The following is an 18,467-nucleotide window of genomic DNA, read 5'->3' as shown; positions in this document are numbered from 1 at the left end:
AATTTATTCGCAAAATTACTATAATTTATGCAACAGCTTTTTTCGTCAGTGTCATTTTTCTCATGACGTGACTGCGCGCGCGTCAGGAGCGGGAGCTTTGAGGTTATTTTAACGGTCGCTACAGCACTGCTTTACAGGATAAATATATCTTCAAAATGTACTGTAAGTAATAATAATAATAAAAAAACGTTATTAAAATTCAACATATATCACCAACTTTTATGACCATTTTGTCAGTTCTATAAAATAGCCTGTAATTATAATCTATTTAAAATTATTGATGGTGTTTTTTATCTCATGTATTTTTAATTCTTAAATTTTCCTTTACGTATACCTATACATTCATAGATGAGACCAAGGAGAAACGAGAGGAGCCATACGATCCGTTGTTTCTCCCATTAACTAAACTGGGCGCTAGAACGCGAGAGCGACGGTTCCTCTGCACCGTGGGCGAGGTGCTCAGTCTCGGCTGGCTCAAATACAAGACCTCTGAAGTGAGATTATAAGCTTGGCATCTTCTCCTTCCTCTTCTTTTTTAACCCTAAAAATGGCAAACCCATAAAGATACATCAGAAAATTTATTTATTGCTAATTTCCATCTTATTGGGACACAAATGATACAACTTAATATTGATTTAAATGTTTGTATCCCAACGGATACATTGCCATTTTGTGGGTATAAATGAACTGAACACAGAACACTTGTTTATCAGTGCTCCTTACAACATGGTTGTTATTCATAAATGCTTAGGAATACAGACCTAAAGTTGGTCTCTTTTTAAAGAAAACACATAGCAAATTATTGCTGAAGTGAAAGTAAAAAAAAAAAAAAAAGTAAGTATATATAAAAGTATAAAAAAGTATATTATATTTTATAATATTTAAATAAGTATATTATTTTTTATATTAAAAAAAAATGCTTAATACTTAATATGTTGCACTTAAATTGCTAACAAATTGCTAATCCAGGGACCGGATTCACAAAACATTCTTAAGAATAAAATTCTTCTTAAAGGTACAGGTTGTAGGACCTGCCACTAGAGGGCGCACTATCAAAACAATAACAATAGCGTGGTTTAATGACGCTAAGAAGGAGCGTGTAATGATGGGATTTGTTGTCTTCTACCCAACCACTGACAGCCATCAAATCAGACGGAAAGATAAATCATGGATTTAACGCGAGTTCAACGATTTGCGAGAGTAGATTACATACAAAGTCAATGCAAAGATGCGATCAGACTATGGATGAGACGCGTCCTCGCGCGGGTCTAGAGACGCGATCCAGATCCCCAGATACCCCCGTTTGGCATGTATGGCGTGTATGCCCCATAATACTAATCTTGTTGATCGTTATAATAGCATAGGTTTTCTGTAAAGATACTAGTCAAAAAAACTCACCTGTCGAGTAAAACACAAGCGAGATCGGCCTCTCTTTTTAGTTAAAGTTTGTCGTGAAGCTACTTCCGTATTTGTCCATGACACTGTTGTCATGTGGTTTCTACATCAGTAAAGGCGGTAACAAAGGGTAACTAACATCATTAGATTCATAGCCATGCTACATACTCGATATGCACCTGATAAGCCATGGTTGCAATCTGCCTTAAAACTAAGAAGAAGAACTAACGTCATTAACAGGCGACTGCATTGTCCGTGTCACTGTTTAGAATGGGAATTTTCTCATGATTTACAAGTAGTTGAAAACATTAGAGATATTGTTAGTAATTAGCTGGACAAAATATATAACACTAGCCTAGTGGTTTATGGATATTTTACTACAAATATCTTACAAATTGTACCTTTAACTGCCAATTTCTTCTTATCTTTCTTCTACCTTGAGAAAAAAGATAAGAATATTTTGTATTCCCCCCAAAAATCTTCGTAAGAATGTTCTTATCTTTTTTCTTAAGATTGTTCTTAAGACAAAACCTAAGAAGAATTCAAATTCTTGAAAAGAATCTTCTTAAAAATAATCGTAAATAACTTCTTAAATTTAGGACAGCCCCAGACTTTATTATTTAATGAATTTATTGGGTTATTTCAAATGAATTGTTATATTTTAGCATTTAACGTGATCGCTCATGATTAGTCTGTGTGTGACACTGCTTTTTGCTGACATCAAAACTCATTAGCAACTCAAAAACGAGTCAGATAGGGAGCTTTATTTGAACGCCGTAAATTTTTTAGCGTATAAAATACATAATCTTTGGCAGTATTCAGCGCATATGAATGTACAGAATGCATTTGCTGTAGAAGCGCGGACTCAAATACCGGAAGCGTTCACTCAGATGAGAGTGCAAAAACACGGCACAAAATTAATTAAACATATCGCTGCAGCTTGAGACAGACTATTTTAAAAGTAACTGTTCAAAAACAGGCTGCATTAAAAAGGTGAAGCTGAGCGCCAGTCAAAGCCTGAACGAAAATATACAGTCTATGGTGCGTGCTTATTATGATTATTAGGGTAATCTACTGGATGCGCAAGACAATAGTGGACAATAGCAGCACGTCATGTATTCATCCAGATAACGGCTGTTATTTTCTTCTTAAGAAAAAAATTAAGATGTTCTTAAGAAAATATTTGCAAACTTATTAAGAATTTTTCAAGAATTGCACTTAAGAACATTCTTACGAACTTCGTGGAATTTAAGATTTTTGTGAATCCGGCCCCAGATGTTTAACCAAGTTATGTTACAAATTTGAAGTTGATTTCATCAAAATTGTGGTTTCTGTGAGATTTTGTTTGGGCAAAATACCAAAATTAACCACTGGGTGACACTCCATTGAATTCTTTTGATCCAGTTTTCTGTCACAAATCAATTATTTTCTGTCACGATATCACTTCTAATTACAGAACAGTCACCAAATATGGAACCTTTTCCAACGATATCTGTTTTGTCAAGATTACATGATTCATAACATTTAGATGTAAACCTAATAAGCTAATGTTGAACAACAGCTTTTTAACCAGGTTAGTCCCCTCCAACATGTGTAAATATGTGAACTAGATCAACTTTTATCGGAGGGTGAGTAGACTTCCCACTAAAGGCCAGCCATGCAGTTTTAAATGCTGCCCGTGAGCTAAAAAAAGAATGTATGAACAAAGTCAATATATGTCAATATTCACAACAAACACCGTTTAAACACCTCCACTTTCCCTGCCTCTCCCCACAGCCTTTACAATGTGTGTATCCCACAGGAAACACATTGCCAGTTTTAGGGTTAATTGCTATTTTACTGAATTGATTTAAGTGGTGTAACGTCAAATATGATTTTTTTACCCAGGATGTCAATGCAACTGTGGCCTTGTTGCTGCCCTCATTCGCCTCCAGGTGCATAGACAACAACGACTTACTGTCTTTGCAAGAGATTCTTGTCACGGTACGAACGATCATGCATAGAAGATGTAGAATGCTTTTGACTATTTTTCTACTCTTTCATGTGGCCGTCTGTTATATAATTCCTAATCCTTGCTTTAAATACCTCATCTTGTCTTCAGATGGATGTAAATGCTGGTGATTATGATGGCAACACTGTCATGCACAGAGCTTGTGAAAAGGGTAAAACTGATATGGTTAAATATTTACTGTCTATTGGAGCAGCAAGCCAGTTGATAAACCGCTTTGGTTGCACACCTCTTCATCTCGCCATAAGAAACAAGTAAGATTTTGAGCAGATTTAAATATTGGTGTGTATATATATTACACAATTTCCTTACATATGGCAGGCACTTTGACGTGATCAAGATTTTGATAGTGGAAGGAGCCACGTTGAGTCTAAATCCTGTGCGAGTTGGCATGGAACTTATCAAGTCAGTGTTTTCAAACTACAAATGAACTTGTCAGACTGTTGTAGACATTTGCATTCAGCGGTCTTCTCTCATTTAGGGCTGTTCTGACTAAAGACTGTCAGCTTCTGCAAGCGTGGTACTTAGCTGGTGCAAACATGAGCCAGAGTGATTATAATGGACAGACCGCTTTACATACAGCAGTGGAGAAGAGGGACAAGAACATGGTGTCCAAACTTCTTGAATATGGCGCCACCCCAGAGGTATGATAAATGCAGATTTTGGTCTTATTATTAATTCTGAAAACATCTTCTGCTGTAAATTGTAACTGCAGTGTGTAACATGTAGGGTTTGCCTTTCCTTATCAGAATAGAAATATGTGGGGAAGGACAGCAGAAGATGAAGCAAGACAAAAAAATCTTCATGACATTGTGGTGCTCTTCAATCAACTTTACTCTTTGTAACTCACCCTTCAGCACGTTATTGTGTAGGACCTAGTCAAGCAGACCAGCTGATATTATTTTCCAGTTTTATACCTTAAAAACCAAGTTAATTCTTAGTAAAGAATTCTGAGTGCTAATGTTTACACAAGAAATCAACTCAAAGCAGGCATTTTATCATTTATTTCAAAATGTAAAGCATAAGTTGGTGCATATGCATGAAGTATTAAACCAATCCAGGGTTAACAGAGTCTAGTTGTGTCATTCTTGGTAGAACTGCATGAACATGTTTAATTTCTACAGTTAACATGTACTCATGTTGACGCCATCTTGAATATCCTTTGCATGTAAATTGTGTACTTTCCAGCACAACTTGCTGTTGTTAGTTTAGTAGACATAGCTGGCAGTAAAGAGGGACTGTGTAGATGCTTGGTCAGCCTGACCTGAGGGTTTGTATTCACCTTTTGATGCAAGACTATTAATCTGAAGGAGGAAAAACACAAATCAATATATGCAGCTTCAGCTGATATAGTAGGCCTATAAATTGACAACACAATATAATTTAGTTGTGACTTTATTGCCCACATGCAGTATTTTAAGCTTGAATCATAACTTCATTGATTACCTTGGCACGTGTGACGAAGGCGTCCTGTGCAGCCTTCTTGTTTGCTGCTTGTCCCTTCCATGCAGCGAGAGCTGAAGCCTGCAGGGCACGGCCATAAGAGAAGCTCAGCTTCCAGGGTCTGTGCAGAGGAAGCTGGTTCATGGCGTTCAGATTCAGAGAGGCCTCCTCCTCACTTTGACCACCAGAGAGGAAGCAGATCCCTGAGAATCAGAAGAGACATGTTGAAGAGCATTTAAATGAACGCCATCCTCTAAAGGACCAGTGGAGGACTGTCTTACCCGGGACAGCAGCTGGCACGGTGCGTCTGAGAGCAGTAACTGTTGCCATGGCAACCTCCTGAGGGGTGTACTTCTTGGTACAGGAGTGTCCAGCGGTGACCATGTTTGGTTTGAGCAGAGTTCCCTCCAGATACACATGGTGGTCAGAGAGAGCCTTGTACACTGCCGCCAGGACCTTTGGATGCAAGTTGTTGGGAATTATTTTTGATGGATAATTTGGCTTTGCTCTGCTTTTATTGGTTATTCTGGGAGGAAGCGTACCTTCTCAGTGGCATACTGGCACCGTTGCAGATCATGATCTCCGTCAGGGAGGATCTCAGGCTCTACAATAGGCACCAGGCCATTCTACAGAAGCGAAGGAAGAGTTCATGAGGAAAAAAGGATTTTGTGGACAGTTTGTGAAGAAGATTATCTATGGTCACATAAAAGATCCCATAAACAAAGCACATTCGGTCAGACATACCTGTTGGCAAATGCTGGCATATCTGGCAAGAACGTTTGCGTTTTCAGCAATTGAAAGAGCAGAGGGGCAGCTGTCAGAGATCTTAAGCACACAACGCCACTTGGCAAAGTCACAACCATCCTTTTTGTATTGGGCACAGCGCTCAGACAGACCATCCAATCCTGAGTGAAATGGATCAAGCAAAAATAGCTTGCTTTAAAATGGGTACAAGTCAGGAAAGATGTTAAGATGCATTCAAAAGGAATAGTTCACCCCAAAATGAAAATTAATTTATTCATTAATTACGCACCCTCATGTTATTCCAAAACCGTAAAACCTCCGCTCAACTTCAGAACATATTACGATATTTTTGATGAAGAGAGAGTTATCTGACTCTCCATAGACAGCAAAGTAACTGAAACGTTCCCAGACCCAGAAACATAGCAAGGATATCTGTAAAACTGACCATGTGACATCAGTGGCTCAACTTCAATTTTGCAAAGCTACAAGAATACTTTTTCTGTGCAAAGAAAAAAAAAAAATCAACAATTCTTCAACCACAAGTTACCGTATTCTGCCATTTTGCAGAATACTACGATGCATGCGCAAGCTTTCCCCTGAACATAATCAGCTTTGTTTAGGTTCAGGAAAAAGCACACACATGCATCATGGTATACTTCAAAATGGCAGATGACTAACTAACTCAAGAGAGAATTGTTGAATAAAGTCATTATTTTTTATTTTCTTTGTGCACAAAAAGTATTCTCGTAGCCTTGCAAAACTGAAGTTGAGATGTGGCATCAGTGGCTATTTTACAGATGTCCTCGCTACATTTCTGAGTCTGGGAACATTTGAGTTGTCTTGCGGTCTATAGAGGGTCAGCGAGCTCTTAGATTTCATCAAAAATATCTTGATTTGTGTTCCAAAGATCAACGAAGGTCTTAAGGGTTTGGAACATGAGGGTGAGTAATTAATGACAGAATTTTCCTTTTTGGATGAACATAACCCTTTAAGTAAAAATGTACCCTGTGTGGTTGTCTCTCCATCTGTACCACCCAGTCCTGCAGTGCCTTTGTCCACCTTCAGACACAAAGAACAGCTTTTATTTATAACATTACATGGCAAACACCTGAAAAGCCCTTGTGTTTGTATGCAGAAATGAAAGAAGGCTTCCACAGTATTCAAGCAGTGCTTTGGTTATCTATAGGGCAATAAAGCAAATAAAATGCATAAACATTAACATTAAGTTATAGAAGAAATCTTCAAGAGTGCACCAAAACCTCACCTTGATACCAACTACGATGCCCTTGTCCTTGATGACTTTTGGAAACAGAACTCCCTGGGCTGATTTCTGGTACAGTGTTTCATGGAAAAAGATGACACCACCAATATATTCAGACACTGAATTGTCTACAGAGAAGAGTAAGTCCCGAAAGCTGCGACGGTTCTCTTCAGTGTTCTCCACATTTATCTTCTGAAAACGCTTCGCCATGGTGCCTAAAATATGAAACACACATCGAAGAACACCTGGAATGTGAGCTTACCACTACTTTTAAAAAAATACAATTAAATTTTACTACAACCATAAAGCTGATAGAGGACATAAAATAAGACAACACTGTTAAAAAAAGTTTTAAATAGTATTTATTCCACAACATATTAAATATTTGTATTGATTACTGTTGATCAGTTAATATATGCATATAGTTTGTACTCTGTTCCATACAAAACACCACTAATTATTACCTGTAGACTCATCTGCAGCCAGAATGCCTTTTCCAGTAGCCACAATGCGCTGGGCAATTGTGGCGAGCTCCTTCTTCTGCTCCGTAGAGAGAGCTGGAAACTGATGTGTCATTCTGGGAAAAGAGCAGAAAAAACATTACAGAAAATATACCCAAATCTGTCATTTACTGAACTTTTATGATCTGGATCACTGTGTTATTCACTGCTATCTGTAAATATTTGCCCTGACTGTTGAACTTCAGTCAAGAGAAACACACTGGCTCCTCCCACTGAACAAACAAGTCCAGGGTTCAGTCCTCTGCTAAACATTTTGCTGTTTTCCTTTCCGAATATGTGCAAAATATTTCAGAAATTTTGCAATATCGTCTTTCATACACTGTGTATTTATGAAAGAAAATGATATCCTTACTTTTATAGTATAAGCGGAAATGCTTTACGTATAAAAAAGCAACAAAATGCATTGGCTGCATTCATAACAATAGATAATTTGCAAAATTCACCATCAAACCAACAAACAACCAAGACAGTTCTATTTTTTAAATAAATCTTTGGAATATTTTTTACAGTAATTTATAACTTGCATTAAAGAGCAAACCCTGAATATTTAGCGAAATCATTGCATTGACGCATCTGCAGCTTGTGAATTTACAGTAGTTATAGGTGTTTACGTTTTAAAACTGGCAAGTTTTTGTTTTACTCTACCCTTCTAAATAAATATAAATACTAATGTGGTAGATGTGATGATAATAATAATAAAAATGAAAAATCTTTAAAACCCATACATACTTGAACGGTGTGAAGGCGAGTAGCACTGTAAACTAACAGCTGAAGTGGCTCTCCTCTGACGCCGGTGGCTGTAGTGAATCGGGACCGAGCGATTCCAATGAGTGGGTATTTATCCACGCGCAGAGGCTGGACTCAGGGGATGTGAACGGGCGTGCTCTGCCTCCAGGAACACCATTGGCTGGGACTTCGGTTGGGTGTGCGAGAATATCTGTGGACTTTGGAAGAAGGGTTTTAACGGCAGGGTAAGCGATTTTTCAAAAACGCTTTGAAAAACTGAGCTAAGTCCACACAAAGCCAGAGCTTTCTCTATCTGATCTCGTTTCCCCCCTCTCAAGAAATATCTGCGAAATATCCATACTAAAACCACAAAACCGACACAAAAGGATCGTATACATGCCAGACCAGTATGTGGCGCTGTAATTCTGCCACAGAGATACACACTAAAAAAGGAGAAGAAAACTTGGGACCAGTGTTGCCAGACGTACGATAATTATCGTATTTGTACGATAATTTTTACCTCTGTATGATGTACGATCAATCATGAAAAAAATCCTGTAATGTACGATAATTTCAGAATTTTATGAAAATTTAAATGATGGTAGTAATAGGCTTCATACATGAAATCGGCTCATTACAGACAGTCTAAAAACGTTCGTGTGCACCTCAGGGTGTGTTAAAGGAACACTCCGACTTTTTGGGACTTTTTTTTTGTTTTGTTTTTTTGTAGTTAATCTTTTAATCTTTCCCTTCCCCACTTTATTTTTATTTTTTTTATTTTTTCACATAAACAGAGTACATCACACAATTACAGATACAATTGTAATATCACATAAATGTAATCAATTCCGTCTCTTTTGTTCATAGAAAGAACCAAATAGCAAATAGAGACAGAATAAAGTTAATTCTAAGTTATAAAAAAAGGAATAATAAAAAGGAAATATACAATTATGGATCCGTCATATGATGCAACTTACGTCCAAACAGCATTCAGCATGAGAGAATAAAACAATGACATAAGTATAAACAATAAGCAAGAACAGCAACATAAACCAAAAAGTAAAAAAAAAAAAAAAAAAAAAAAAAAAAGGAGAGATGATGAAATAATAAAAAAAAAAAGAGAAGCCATATAAAGCTTGGTCATCCAAAGACATATTCAGGTTAATCTTGCGTGTAAGAAGATTCTTTACTGCCAGAGGGGATATAGACAGGTGTTTAAAACCATTTCACTTCCCTACACAATCTAGAAAAGGTCCCCAAATATTATAAAAGTTGTCAGAAGACCCCTTTATTGTATGCCTAATTTTTTCTAGTTTGATAAAATGAAAGATATCATTAATCCATGAAGAATGAGTGGGAGGTGTAGGTGATTTCCAATTTATTAAAATTAGGCGTATCCCCAGAAGAGTAACAAAAGCTACAAAATCGGTCTTATATTTGGGCATGTCAAGTGAAAGAGAAAGAGTACCAAATAGAGCTGTGACAGGCAAAGGTTGGACATAAATTCCAAGAACTTCAGATAATGTTTTAAAGATCAAAGACCAATATTTGTGTAGAGATGGACAAGACCAAAACATATGCGCAGTAGATGCAGGGGCTTGATGACAGCGATCACACATGGGATCTACCTCAGGATATATTTTAGAAAGTCTAACTTTGGTCCAGTGGCTGCGATGAAGGATTTTACACTGCATCAGACCCTGTCTGGCACAGAATGATGAGGAGTGCACACGACTTAGAAACTTTTCCCATTGTTCTTCTGGAATATTTTCTCCTATGTCTTCCTCCCACTGAGATTTGATAGATGCAAGTGAGCTTTCACGTAAGGAGCAGATTTCTTCATAAAAATGTGAGATCATACCCTTCATAACATGAATAGGTTTGAGGAAGGAGTCAATGGGAGTAACACTAGGGAGACTAGGAAACTGAGGGTGCGTGTCCCGGACAAAACTACGAACTTGCAAATATCTAAAAAAAATTGTGTTTGGGCATTGCACAGTTTTCCCGTAATTGCTGGAAAGACGCAAATACATTATCTATATAAAAATCCTTAAATGTTATAATACCTAATGCCGACCACTGAGAAAAAGTCCTATCCATTAATGATGGTAAGAAAGCAAAATTTGCTGCTATAGGTGCAGAAATAGAAGAGGTTTGTAAACCAAAGTGGAGTCTGAATTGCTTCCAGATTCTCAATGTAGTTTTAACGATAATATTTTTGGTGTAGGGAGAAGATGAGCATTTAATGGGAGCATGTACTAAGGCTGCTAGCGAAGTAGGCATACATGAGGTAGCTTCCATGGTAAGCCATACAAATGAATCATGTGAAAAATCTTGATTTAACCAGTATTGCATGACCCTAAGATTTGTAGCCCAGTAATAAAACTGAAAGTTAGGTAAAGCCATTCCCCCAAGTATTTTGGGTCTCTGAAGAAAAGCCTTACGAATTCTGGGGATCTTTTTATTCCAAATAAAACCCAAAATTAGAGAATCAATTTGACGAAAAAAGTGTGGAGGAAGGAAAATGGGTATGCACTGAAAATAATAAGAGAATTTTGGAAGAATATTCATTTTAACAGAGTTGATTCTTCCAGCCAAGGACAGGGGAAGCAGTGACCAGCGCTCAAAATCTTTCTCCATCTGTAGAAGCAACTTAGAAAAGTTAAATTTAAAAAGGTCTTTAAATGTATCTGTGATGCAAACTCCAAGATAGGTAAATCTATGATGAGAGATCTTAAATGGAAAATTATGTAAAGGGTAATTTCTAGCAGCAGAGTTCAGTGGAAAAATCTCGCTCTTGCTTAGATTTAATTTATAACCAGAAATTGAACCAAAGGATTTTAAGACACCAAGTGCTGTAGGTATTGACCTATCCAAATCTGAAATGTAGAGAAGAAGGTCATCCGCATACAAAGATACCTTTTGTTCTGTACCCATTCTTTTTATGCCCATTATAGAAGAATCAGATCGCAGTGCAATAGAGAGAGGTTCAATAGCAATGGCAAAGAGTAGCGGACTCAGAGGGCATCCCTGGCGAGTGGACCGATGGAGGGGAAAATAACCTGAACGAGTATTATTGGTCCTGACAGAAGCTTGTGGGCCAGAATACAGTAAGCTCACCCAAGAGATAAACTTATAACCGAAACCAAATTTTTCTAAAGTGTAAAAAATATACCTCCACTCAACCCGGTCAAATGCTTTCTCTGCATCTAATGAAATGACAGCCTCTGGGACAACAGAAGAAGAGGGATTGTATACGATATTAAACAGTCTCCTAATATTAAAAAAAGAGTGTCTATTTTTTATAAACCCGGTCTGATCCGGGGAGATAATGGATGGTAAAATGGACTCTAAACGTATTGCCAACAACTTTGATAATATCTTTGATAATAAAGTCAACATTAAGAAGACTGATCGGGCGGTAAGAAGTGCAGTGTAAGGGGTCTTTATTCTTCTTTAATATCAAAGAGATGGAAGCCTGATTAAGTGTCTGGGGGAGCTTGAGTGAATCAAATGATTCAAAATACATGTCAATCATCATGGGGGCCAATTTGTCTAGAATCTTTTTTATAAAACTCTACTGGATACCCATCTGGCCCTGGACATTTACCATTTTGCATAGAGGTAATAGCTTGAGTGAGTTCTTCTATAGTGATTGGTTCTTCCAAATGGGCAGCAGAATCGACAATGGGTATGTTCAGTTTGCTAAAAAAGACATCAAAAGCAAGGGGGTTATCAGTTTGTTCAGATGTATATAGGGAAATAAAATATTCTTTAAAATGATCATTAATTAGCTGAGGGTTTGTTGTTACCCCTGATGAGGTTTGAATCTGAGGAATGAGATGCGAGGATGAATCCTGTCTTAATTGATGGGCCAGCAACTTACTTGCCTTATCACCCTCTTCATAGTATTTGTATCTAGATCTAAGCATTAAATTCTCTGCGTAGCATGATGAAAGAATGTCAAATTCTGCCTGTAGAGCAAGACGCTCCCTATATATATCTGGGGATGCAGAAACTGCATAGATATTATCTATATGGGCGATTTTCTGAATGATCTCTGATAGTTTATGCTTCCTCATTTTTTCCCTATATGCAGTGTATGAGATGATTTCCCCTCTTAAGTACACCTTCATGGTTTCCCAAAGGAGGGATGCTGAAACATCTGAAGACTTGTTTGTCAATATAAACAAATCTATCTGATTAGAAACAAATTCCACAAATTGCTCATCTGACAACAAACGGGTATTTAAACGCCACGGTGGCCGTGTGCCCTCGAGTTCCTTAATACACATCTTCATACTAACCGGGGCATGGTCTGAAATAACAATAGCGTTGTATGAGCATAACTCAACTGAAGAAATTAACCTGTTATCTATCAAAAAAGAGTCAATCCGAGTAAAAGTATGATGAACCTGAGAAAAGAAAGAGTATTCTTTCCCAGATGGGTTAAAAAAGCGCCAAGGATCAGAGACCTTAAATTCCTCCATAAAAGACTGAATCACCTTTGCAGACTTTGATGGTGTATTATGTCTAACAGAGGAACGATCAAGTTTGGGATTAATCCAGCAATTAAAATCACCTCCCAAAATAAGATGTTGAGAAGAAGTATCAGGTAGTACAGAAAATAAATGTCTAAAAAAATTATCGTTATCCCAGTTAGGCGCATAAACATTGGCGAGAATAACTGGAAAATTACTGATTTTACCTGTGACAATGACAAATCTACCATTGGGATCTGCTATGACATCAGAGCACACAAAAGGAACTGACCTGTGTATAAGAGTTGCAGCACCCCTGGCTTTACCCTGAAATTTGGAGTGAAATACCTGCCCAACCCATCTTCTCCTCAACAATAGGTGGTCGTGAATTTTAAGATGTGTTTCTTGAAGATAGACAATGTGAGCTCCTAAATGTTGGAGGTGATGTAGTATCTTGCTACGCTTAACGGGATTGTTCACTCCATTACAGTTCCAACTAATAAATGTCAAACTCCTCCCACTTAGATGTTGCGTCATTTTAGGTTGTGGCATAGATGATATGGATCAAATTTTGAATGTGAAATAATTATTTACTGTGAAACTGACAAAAATTGAGCGGAGACCAAGGAAAGAGGAAGAGAAAACAAAGCGAGAAAAAAGAAAGAAAAAAAAAAAAAAAAAAAAAAAAACACATGAAAACAGCAACAAAACCCCTTTTCTCCCACCCCCCACCCACCTCAGCAGAAGCATCTCCCCAAACGAGACACATGCACTTTACCCTTTTAACACTCGGACAGCTACAATTAACTCTATGCTGCCTGGGAGAAAGTGCAATAATAATAATAAAAATAATAATAATTAAACACAAATAAATAAAAACAGAGGACTAAACTTTGTCCATAACACCAATAACGTGTGCGAACTTATGTTAAACTAACATAATTATATTAATAGGAACAACACTCGCAGGCAAGTTATCGAGCAGAGTGACAATAGCCATATTTTGGTCAGTGCACACTGTTTAAAGCCAAACTGACTACATGATATTTACCTCAGGTATTAGCAGGTAAGACAGTTTTTTTTATAAAGTCCGATGCGGCGGCCGGGTCCTCAAACTTGTGTACAGCACCATTGGAGAGAGTGATCCGCAGCACAGCTGGAAACAGAAGGCCAAACTTAACCCCGGGGCATGAGTGAAGGAGACGTTTTGAATCCTTGAAAGCAGCTCGTTTCTTCACAACAGCAGTTGTATAGTCCGCAAAGACAGATATCTTATTTCCATCATGCATCAGAGGAGATAGCTGCGCGGCGCGTCGTAGAATCTCATCACAGGCTTGAAAGTAGTGGACTCTAATGACAAGGGGACGGGGGGGCTCCCCCTTCCTTGGCCTCTCACGCAGTGTACGATGTGCCCTGTCAAGTAGAGGTTTCTCCTGAAGATGCAGCAAGCTCTGCAAAAGCTGAGAGACGAAGTCAGCTGGATGCGAACCCTCAACTCCCTCTGGTAATCCGACGAGGCGAATATTGTTCCTTCTGGATCTTCCCTCCAGATCTTCACATTTGGCATCCAGTTGTACCACCTGTTTTTGAAGCGTGGATATGACTGATTGCATTTCAGTTATGCGATCACTGTGATCAGATGCCGAACGTTCCAGTTCTCTAATAGTGTCAGCGTTAGCGTCAACTTTTTGCTGCAAAGGGCCTAGCCAGTCTTTAACTTCTTGTCTAACTGTGACGATCTCTGACCGCAGATCCGATGACAATAAGTCAATTTTCTGGCAAATATCATTTTTGACTGACTCCAACATGCCCTGAATGACAGTTATGTTTGCAGATGAACTGTCTGTAAACTTGATGTTTGCTGAGGCCTCATCAGCATCCTCCGGCGAGTGTGCAGTTTTGCCGCGGCCGCTCTTACCCGCGTCGGTTTTCGCTCGAGAAGACGACATATTCGTGACTTACAGTCAATGCGAGTGATTCTTCTAATGTTAGTAAACTATTTTTACAACTTGTATAAAGAAATTATACAAAACTGTGCAAATAAATGAGTAAATGGAACACTTTCTCTCAGAGCAGCGGGGAAACACGTCTTACATCCTTTCTAGAAACAGCGCCCCCCGACTTTTTGGGACTTAAGCTTATTCACAGTATCCCCCAGAGTTAGATAAGTCCATACATAACTTACCTTTTTCATTTCTGTGCGTTCTGTAAGTGTTATTTGACGCACCCACCGCTAGCCTAGCTTAGCACAAAGACTGGATGTAAATGGATAATGGTAGCATAGTAAACCAAATAAGTGTGATCATGGCTGAATGATCACGAGTCAAGTCTAGCTAGTTAGTCACGTTTGTTTTGTTTACGGAACCATCAACAGGGCGTCTCGTGTGCTGCGCTAATCACTCCGCTCAAGTAGCCACTCCGCCCAAGTAACATTAGCTGTGCTCCTAACTGTGCACGACTTCCTGCTCCCGGGAAGTCGTGGCCTAATGGTTAGAGGGTTGGACTCCCAATCGAAGGGTTGTGGGTTCTAGTCTCGGGCCGGATGGAATTGTGGGTGGGGGGAGTGCATGTACAGTTCTCTCTCCACCTTCAATACCACGACTTAGGTGCCCTTGAGCAAGGCATCGAACCCCCAACTGCTCCCCGGGCGCCGCAGCATAAATGGCTGCCCACTGCTCCGGGTGTGTGCTCACAGTGTGTGTGTGTGTGTGTTCACTGCTCTGTGTGTGTGCATTTCGGATGGGTTAAATGCAGAGCACAAATTCTGAGTATGGGTCACCATACTTGGCTGAATGTCACGTCACTTTCACTTTCTTTCTTTACGCCTAGTGAGAATATAGTTCCCAGTATTTATATGATTAAAAATGGTCTCTATCTCATATAGCCTTGTTATTTGTACACGCTGTGACTATACAGATCACAACATGTAAACAGGAAAATGTTTGCATTATTTTGTCACTTATTGGGTTTACTATGCTACCATTATCCATTTACATCCAGTCGTTGTGCTAAGCTAGGCTAGCGGTGGGTGTGTCAAATAACAGAACGCACAGAAATGAAAAAGGTATGTATGGACTTATCTAACTCTGGGGGATACTGTGAATAAGCTTAAGTCCCCAAAAGTCGGAGTGGTCCTTTGCAGGAGGATGCCCTGCTTTAAAGCAAACGAGCACTGTGTTGCGGTCCATGACAGCAAGAACTCCTTCAACATCTGGCAACATGCAGTTTTCCCATAGATACAGACGGTTGGTCTGGGAACGCCCCGTCAGGTGATGTGAATTTAGCCCGTGGGGGAAAACATTGCCATGGCGCCAATTGAAATACACGGGACAATCATGCCAAAGAGTTATTGTGTCGTTTTCTGTACCTCCAATAAACTAACAAATTATGAATTGAAGTTCTACATCCTTCCTTAAAAACATACAGAACTGGAAAGGAGGACAAAATGGGTACAAGCAATAAATTGTGAGGATGATCAAGGGAAGTTGTGGAATCCCAAGACTAAGCATGTGTATGTGTGCAGTCGGCATTTCATTACAGTAGGCTACATTAACAGTGTATTCATTATTCATTATTTCATTATTTAACGTTATCAAAACTGTGTAAGGTTGTTTCAGAAAGTGGCAAGCATATATAGTTAGCCTTATCATTCTACCTGAAGCAAAACTATATAACAGTAGCCTAGTGTGGAACTTTAACTCGCATGAAAACCCTTCTGCTAAGAGGTGCAGTCTACGTGATACGCCATATTCCCACTAGAAAAGGCCAAGGATTTCCTGATACCAACTTATAAAAGCGTGAAGATAAGTAACAACTTAGTTTTGTGTCTGAACTTTTACACTTTCATTCATAAATTCACCCTGTCTGTGTTTGCGCAAGGACATGGATAAATCGCGGAATATAGTCAAAAATGGAACTAAAGCAGAACGTCATGGAATTTGGCTATTTTTTTAATGAATACATCTACAGTAGGGCTGTACAATGAATCAAATATCGATATGGACTAGTGTATATGAATAATAAAGTTAGAAGAGACTATAATTGTTCTAAGCGTCTCTGGGAATTAGCGCTCAATATGTGCACTTTTGTCATTCAAATACACACGATGTTCACTGTATTTCCCCCACGCTGACTCTGCCCTCACCAAGCCCCCAACTATGACTAGATGCCGACTGTATGTATGACAGCGGCTCAGATGTGGAGTTAACTGCACCAGGGAGGAGACTGCGGAGTCTTCAGGCCAGGACCAGCAAACTGAAGGACAGCTTCATCCATCAGGCTGTCAGGAAATTTAACTCGCTCCCGAACTTGCCCCCCCCCCCCCATCCCTCTTCTGCTGCAGGCACCACTGAACTATGGACCACATCCCCAGGTCCTTCCAAACCCACCCCCCAACTAACATACTATGGCATGCACCAGTCACTTTGTGCACCATTGGTCTGCTCACTACCTCATTCAGCATGGAACTGACGTTAATCTACTACCTCTTCAGTCAGTTAAATAAAATAACTGCTCTTGAGCCCTTTGTCACTTTAATCAGACAGAATAAGCTTGTTTTGCACTAAAAACTTTTATCTGCATTGTTTGTTCACTTCACTGCTTTGCACTCTATCTGCTATGTGCCTTGCACTGCTTTATGTAACTTTATTTAATTTAATTGTATTATATGTCTTTTTTACATTCCCTTATTGTATAGCTGCATCTTATATTTGATCTAGATCAAATTTTAGGCTCTACTGTTAGTGTTATCTGTATGCACCAGGGGTCTGAGAGTAATGCAATTTCGATTCTCTGTATGTATGTACTGTACATGTGGAAGAATTGACAATAAAGCAAACTTGACTAATGTATTGTGCCAAAGATTTAATGACTTTGTTTTAGGATATTTGAAACCATTTTAACATGCTGCTACATGTGCGTTCAGTTGATCAGCAGTTATGCAGCCTTTCTGTCTGGTTTTATGACAGCTATACTTTATGGTTATTAGTAGAACATTAAAACATTTGTAGCATTTGGACCAATCAGACACACAACTATTTGTTATATTTAACAAATAATATCTTCCCTTCCCCCAAAATGCAACACCTCAAAAAAGGCAGAACAGGCCTCTGGTTCCATAGCAACCTAAGGCACACTATCTGATAACACTAGGTTTATGACACCCAGGAATCTGGCTAAGCAACTCTTAACTCAAGTCTCTCAAAAACAGACACATAATGGACATAAAAAGGGACACTTCTCTAATTATAGAACAATACATAGAAAAACATTCTTTGATTTATTCAGATATACTTTAGGGCATTGTGTATGCTGTTAATGTTCTTGTATATTTTGTTTATTTTATTATTAAAGTTTTCTTCAAATGTTTGCTGGTTCCCGTTCCCGCCCCCTCCTTCCTGTGACTATGAATGTTTTTATATTGTTACAGATACATTTAAGTACCATGTGCACCTTTTACAAAGGTGTGTTTGAACTAAGAAACTGATGTTTCCTTCAGGCGGTAGATCTGCTGAATATCAAATTATACCATAGCTTCCTGTCTGTATTTATCTTCTCTTTACTGCTTAAGCTTTAACCCTTTTTCCTATGCCAACTGTATGCGAGTGGGTATGTATATTTTATTCAGAATTATTGCTCTATTATTCTCTGGAGTTCCGTCAGTTTAATCGCATATTTATGCAGCAGCGCTTATTCACTGACGTAAGCCTCGCCCACTCCTGACAGCAAAATGTAATCAAACCCGATTCTAAAGAGCTGGGACACTGTAAAATAAAAATTTTAAATAAAAAAAAGGAATGGAATTATTAAACTTCATAAACTTATTTTATTCACAATAGAATATAGATAACATATTAAATGTTGAAAGTGAGACATTTTGAAATGTCATG

At 38.6% G+C, this 18,467-nt stretch overlaps 2 protein-coding genes across 3 annotated transcripts; one reads left to right on the top strand and one right to left on the bottom strand.

Annotated features, from left to right (window-relative positions):
• The first annotated feature begins 52 nt into the window (after nt 1-52).
• Nucleotides 53-4,470, top strand: LOC113113589 (L-asparaginase). Of its 2 annotated transcripts, none has more exons than XM_026279869.1 (7): nt 53-162; nt 349-494; nt 3,283-3,378; nt 3,497-3,657; nt 3,725-3,808; nt 3,885-4,047; nt 4,158-4,470. In XM_026279869.1, exons 1-7 carry the CDS (start codon nt 156-158, stop codon nt 4,185-4,187), a joined length of 687 nt encoding a protein of 228 aa, XP_026135654.1. In that variant the 5' UTR covers nt 53-155; the 3' UTR covers nt 4,188-4,470. The 2 variants fall into 2 exon arrangements, with proteins under 2 accessions (XP_026135654.1, XP_026135653.1); XM_026279868.1 differs by having other exon boundaries at nt 4,153-4,470.
• Nucleotides 4,393-8,249, bottom strand: LOC113113588 (fructose-bisphosphate aldolase B). The gene is made up of 9 exons (XM_026279867.1): nt 8,102-8,249; nt 7,316-7,428; nt 6,855-7,066; nt 6,595-6,649; nt 5,591-5,751; nt 5,389-5,472; nt 5,128-5,302; nt 4,850-5,049; nt 4,393-4,707 (listed from the first exon to the last, which is right to left on the bottom strand). Exons 2-9 carry the CDS (start codon nt 7,425-7,427, stop codon nt 4,612-4,614), a joined length of 1,095 nt encoding a protein of 364 aa, XP_026135652.1. The 5' UTR covers nt 7,428; nt 8,102-8,249; the 3' UTR covers nt 4,393-4,611.
• Nucleotides 8,250-18,467: the final 10,218 nt, after the last annotated feature.

This window comes from Carassius auratus, chromosome 14 (assembly GCF_003368295.1).
Source record: "Carassius auratus strain Wakin chromosome 14, ASM336829v1, whole genome shotgun sequence".
Taxonomy (NCBI): domain Eukaryota; kingdom Metazoa; phylum Chordata; class Actinopteri; order Cypriniformes; family Cyprinidae; genus Carassius; species Carassius auratus.
The sequence above is the reverse complement of the archived record's forward strand: the minus strand, read 5'-3'. Positions and strand labels throughout refer to the sequence as shown.

Bases quoted from the DNA above. Each gene is read 5' to 3' on its own strand.
- LOC113113588 (XM_026279867.1), bottom strand. From the start codon at position 7,427: ATGACACATCAGTTTCCAGCTCTCTCTACGGAGCAGAAGAAGGAGCTC. The intron at 6,650-6,854 runs GTGAGGTTTTGG...TTGTGTCTGAAG, and splicing joins GCATCGTAGTTGGTATCAAG to GTGGACAAAGGCACTGCAGG. The intron at 4,708-4,849 runs GTAATCAATGAA...TTCCTCCTTCAG, and splicing joins CCTTCGTCACACGTGCCAAG to ATTAATAGTCTTGCATCAAA.
- LOC113113589 (XM_026279868.1), top strand. The intron at 495-3,282 runs GTGAGATTATAA...TTTTTTACCCAG, and splicing joins TCAAATACAAGACCTCTGAA to GATGTCAATGCAACTGTGGC. The intron at 3,379-3,496 runs GTACGAACGATC...TCTTGTCTTCAG, and splicing joins TGCAAGAGATTCTTGTCACG to ATGGATGTAAATGCTGGTGA.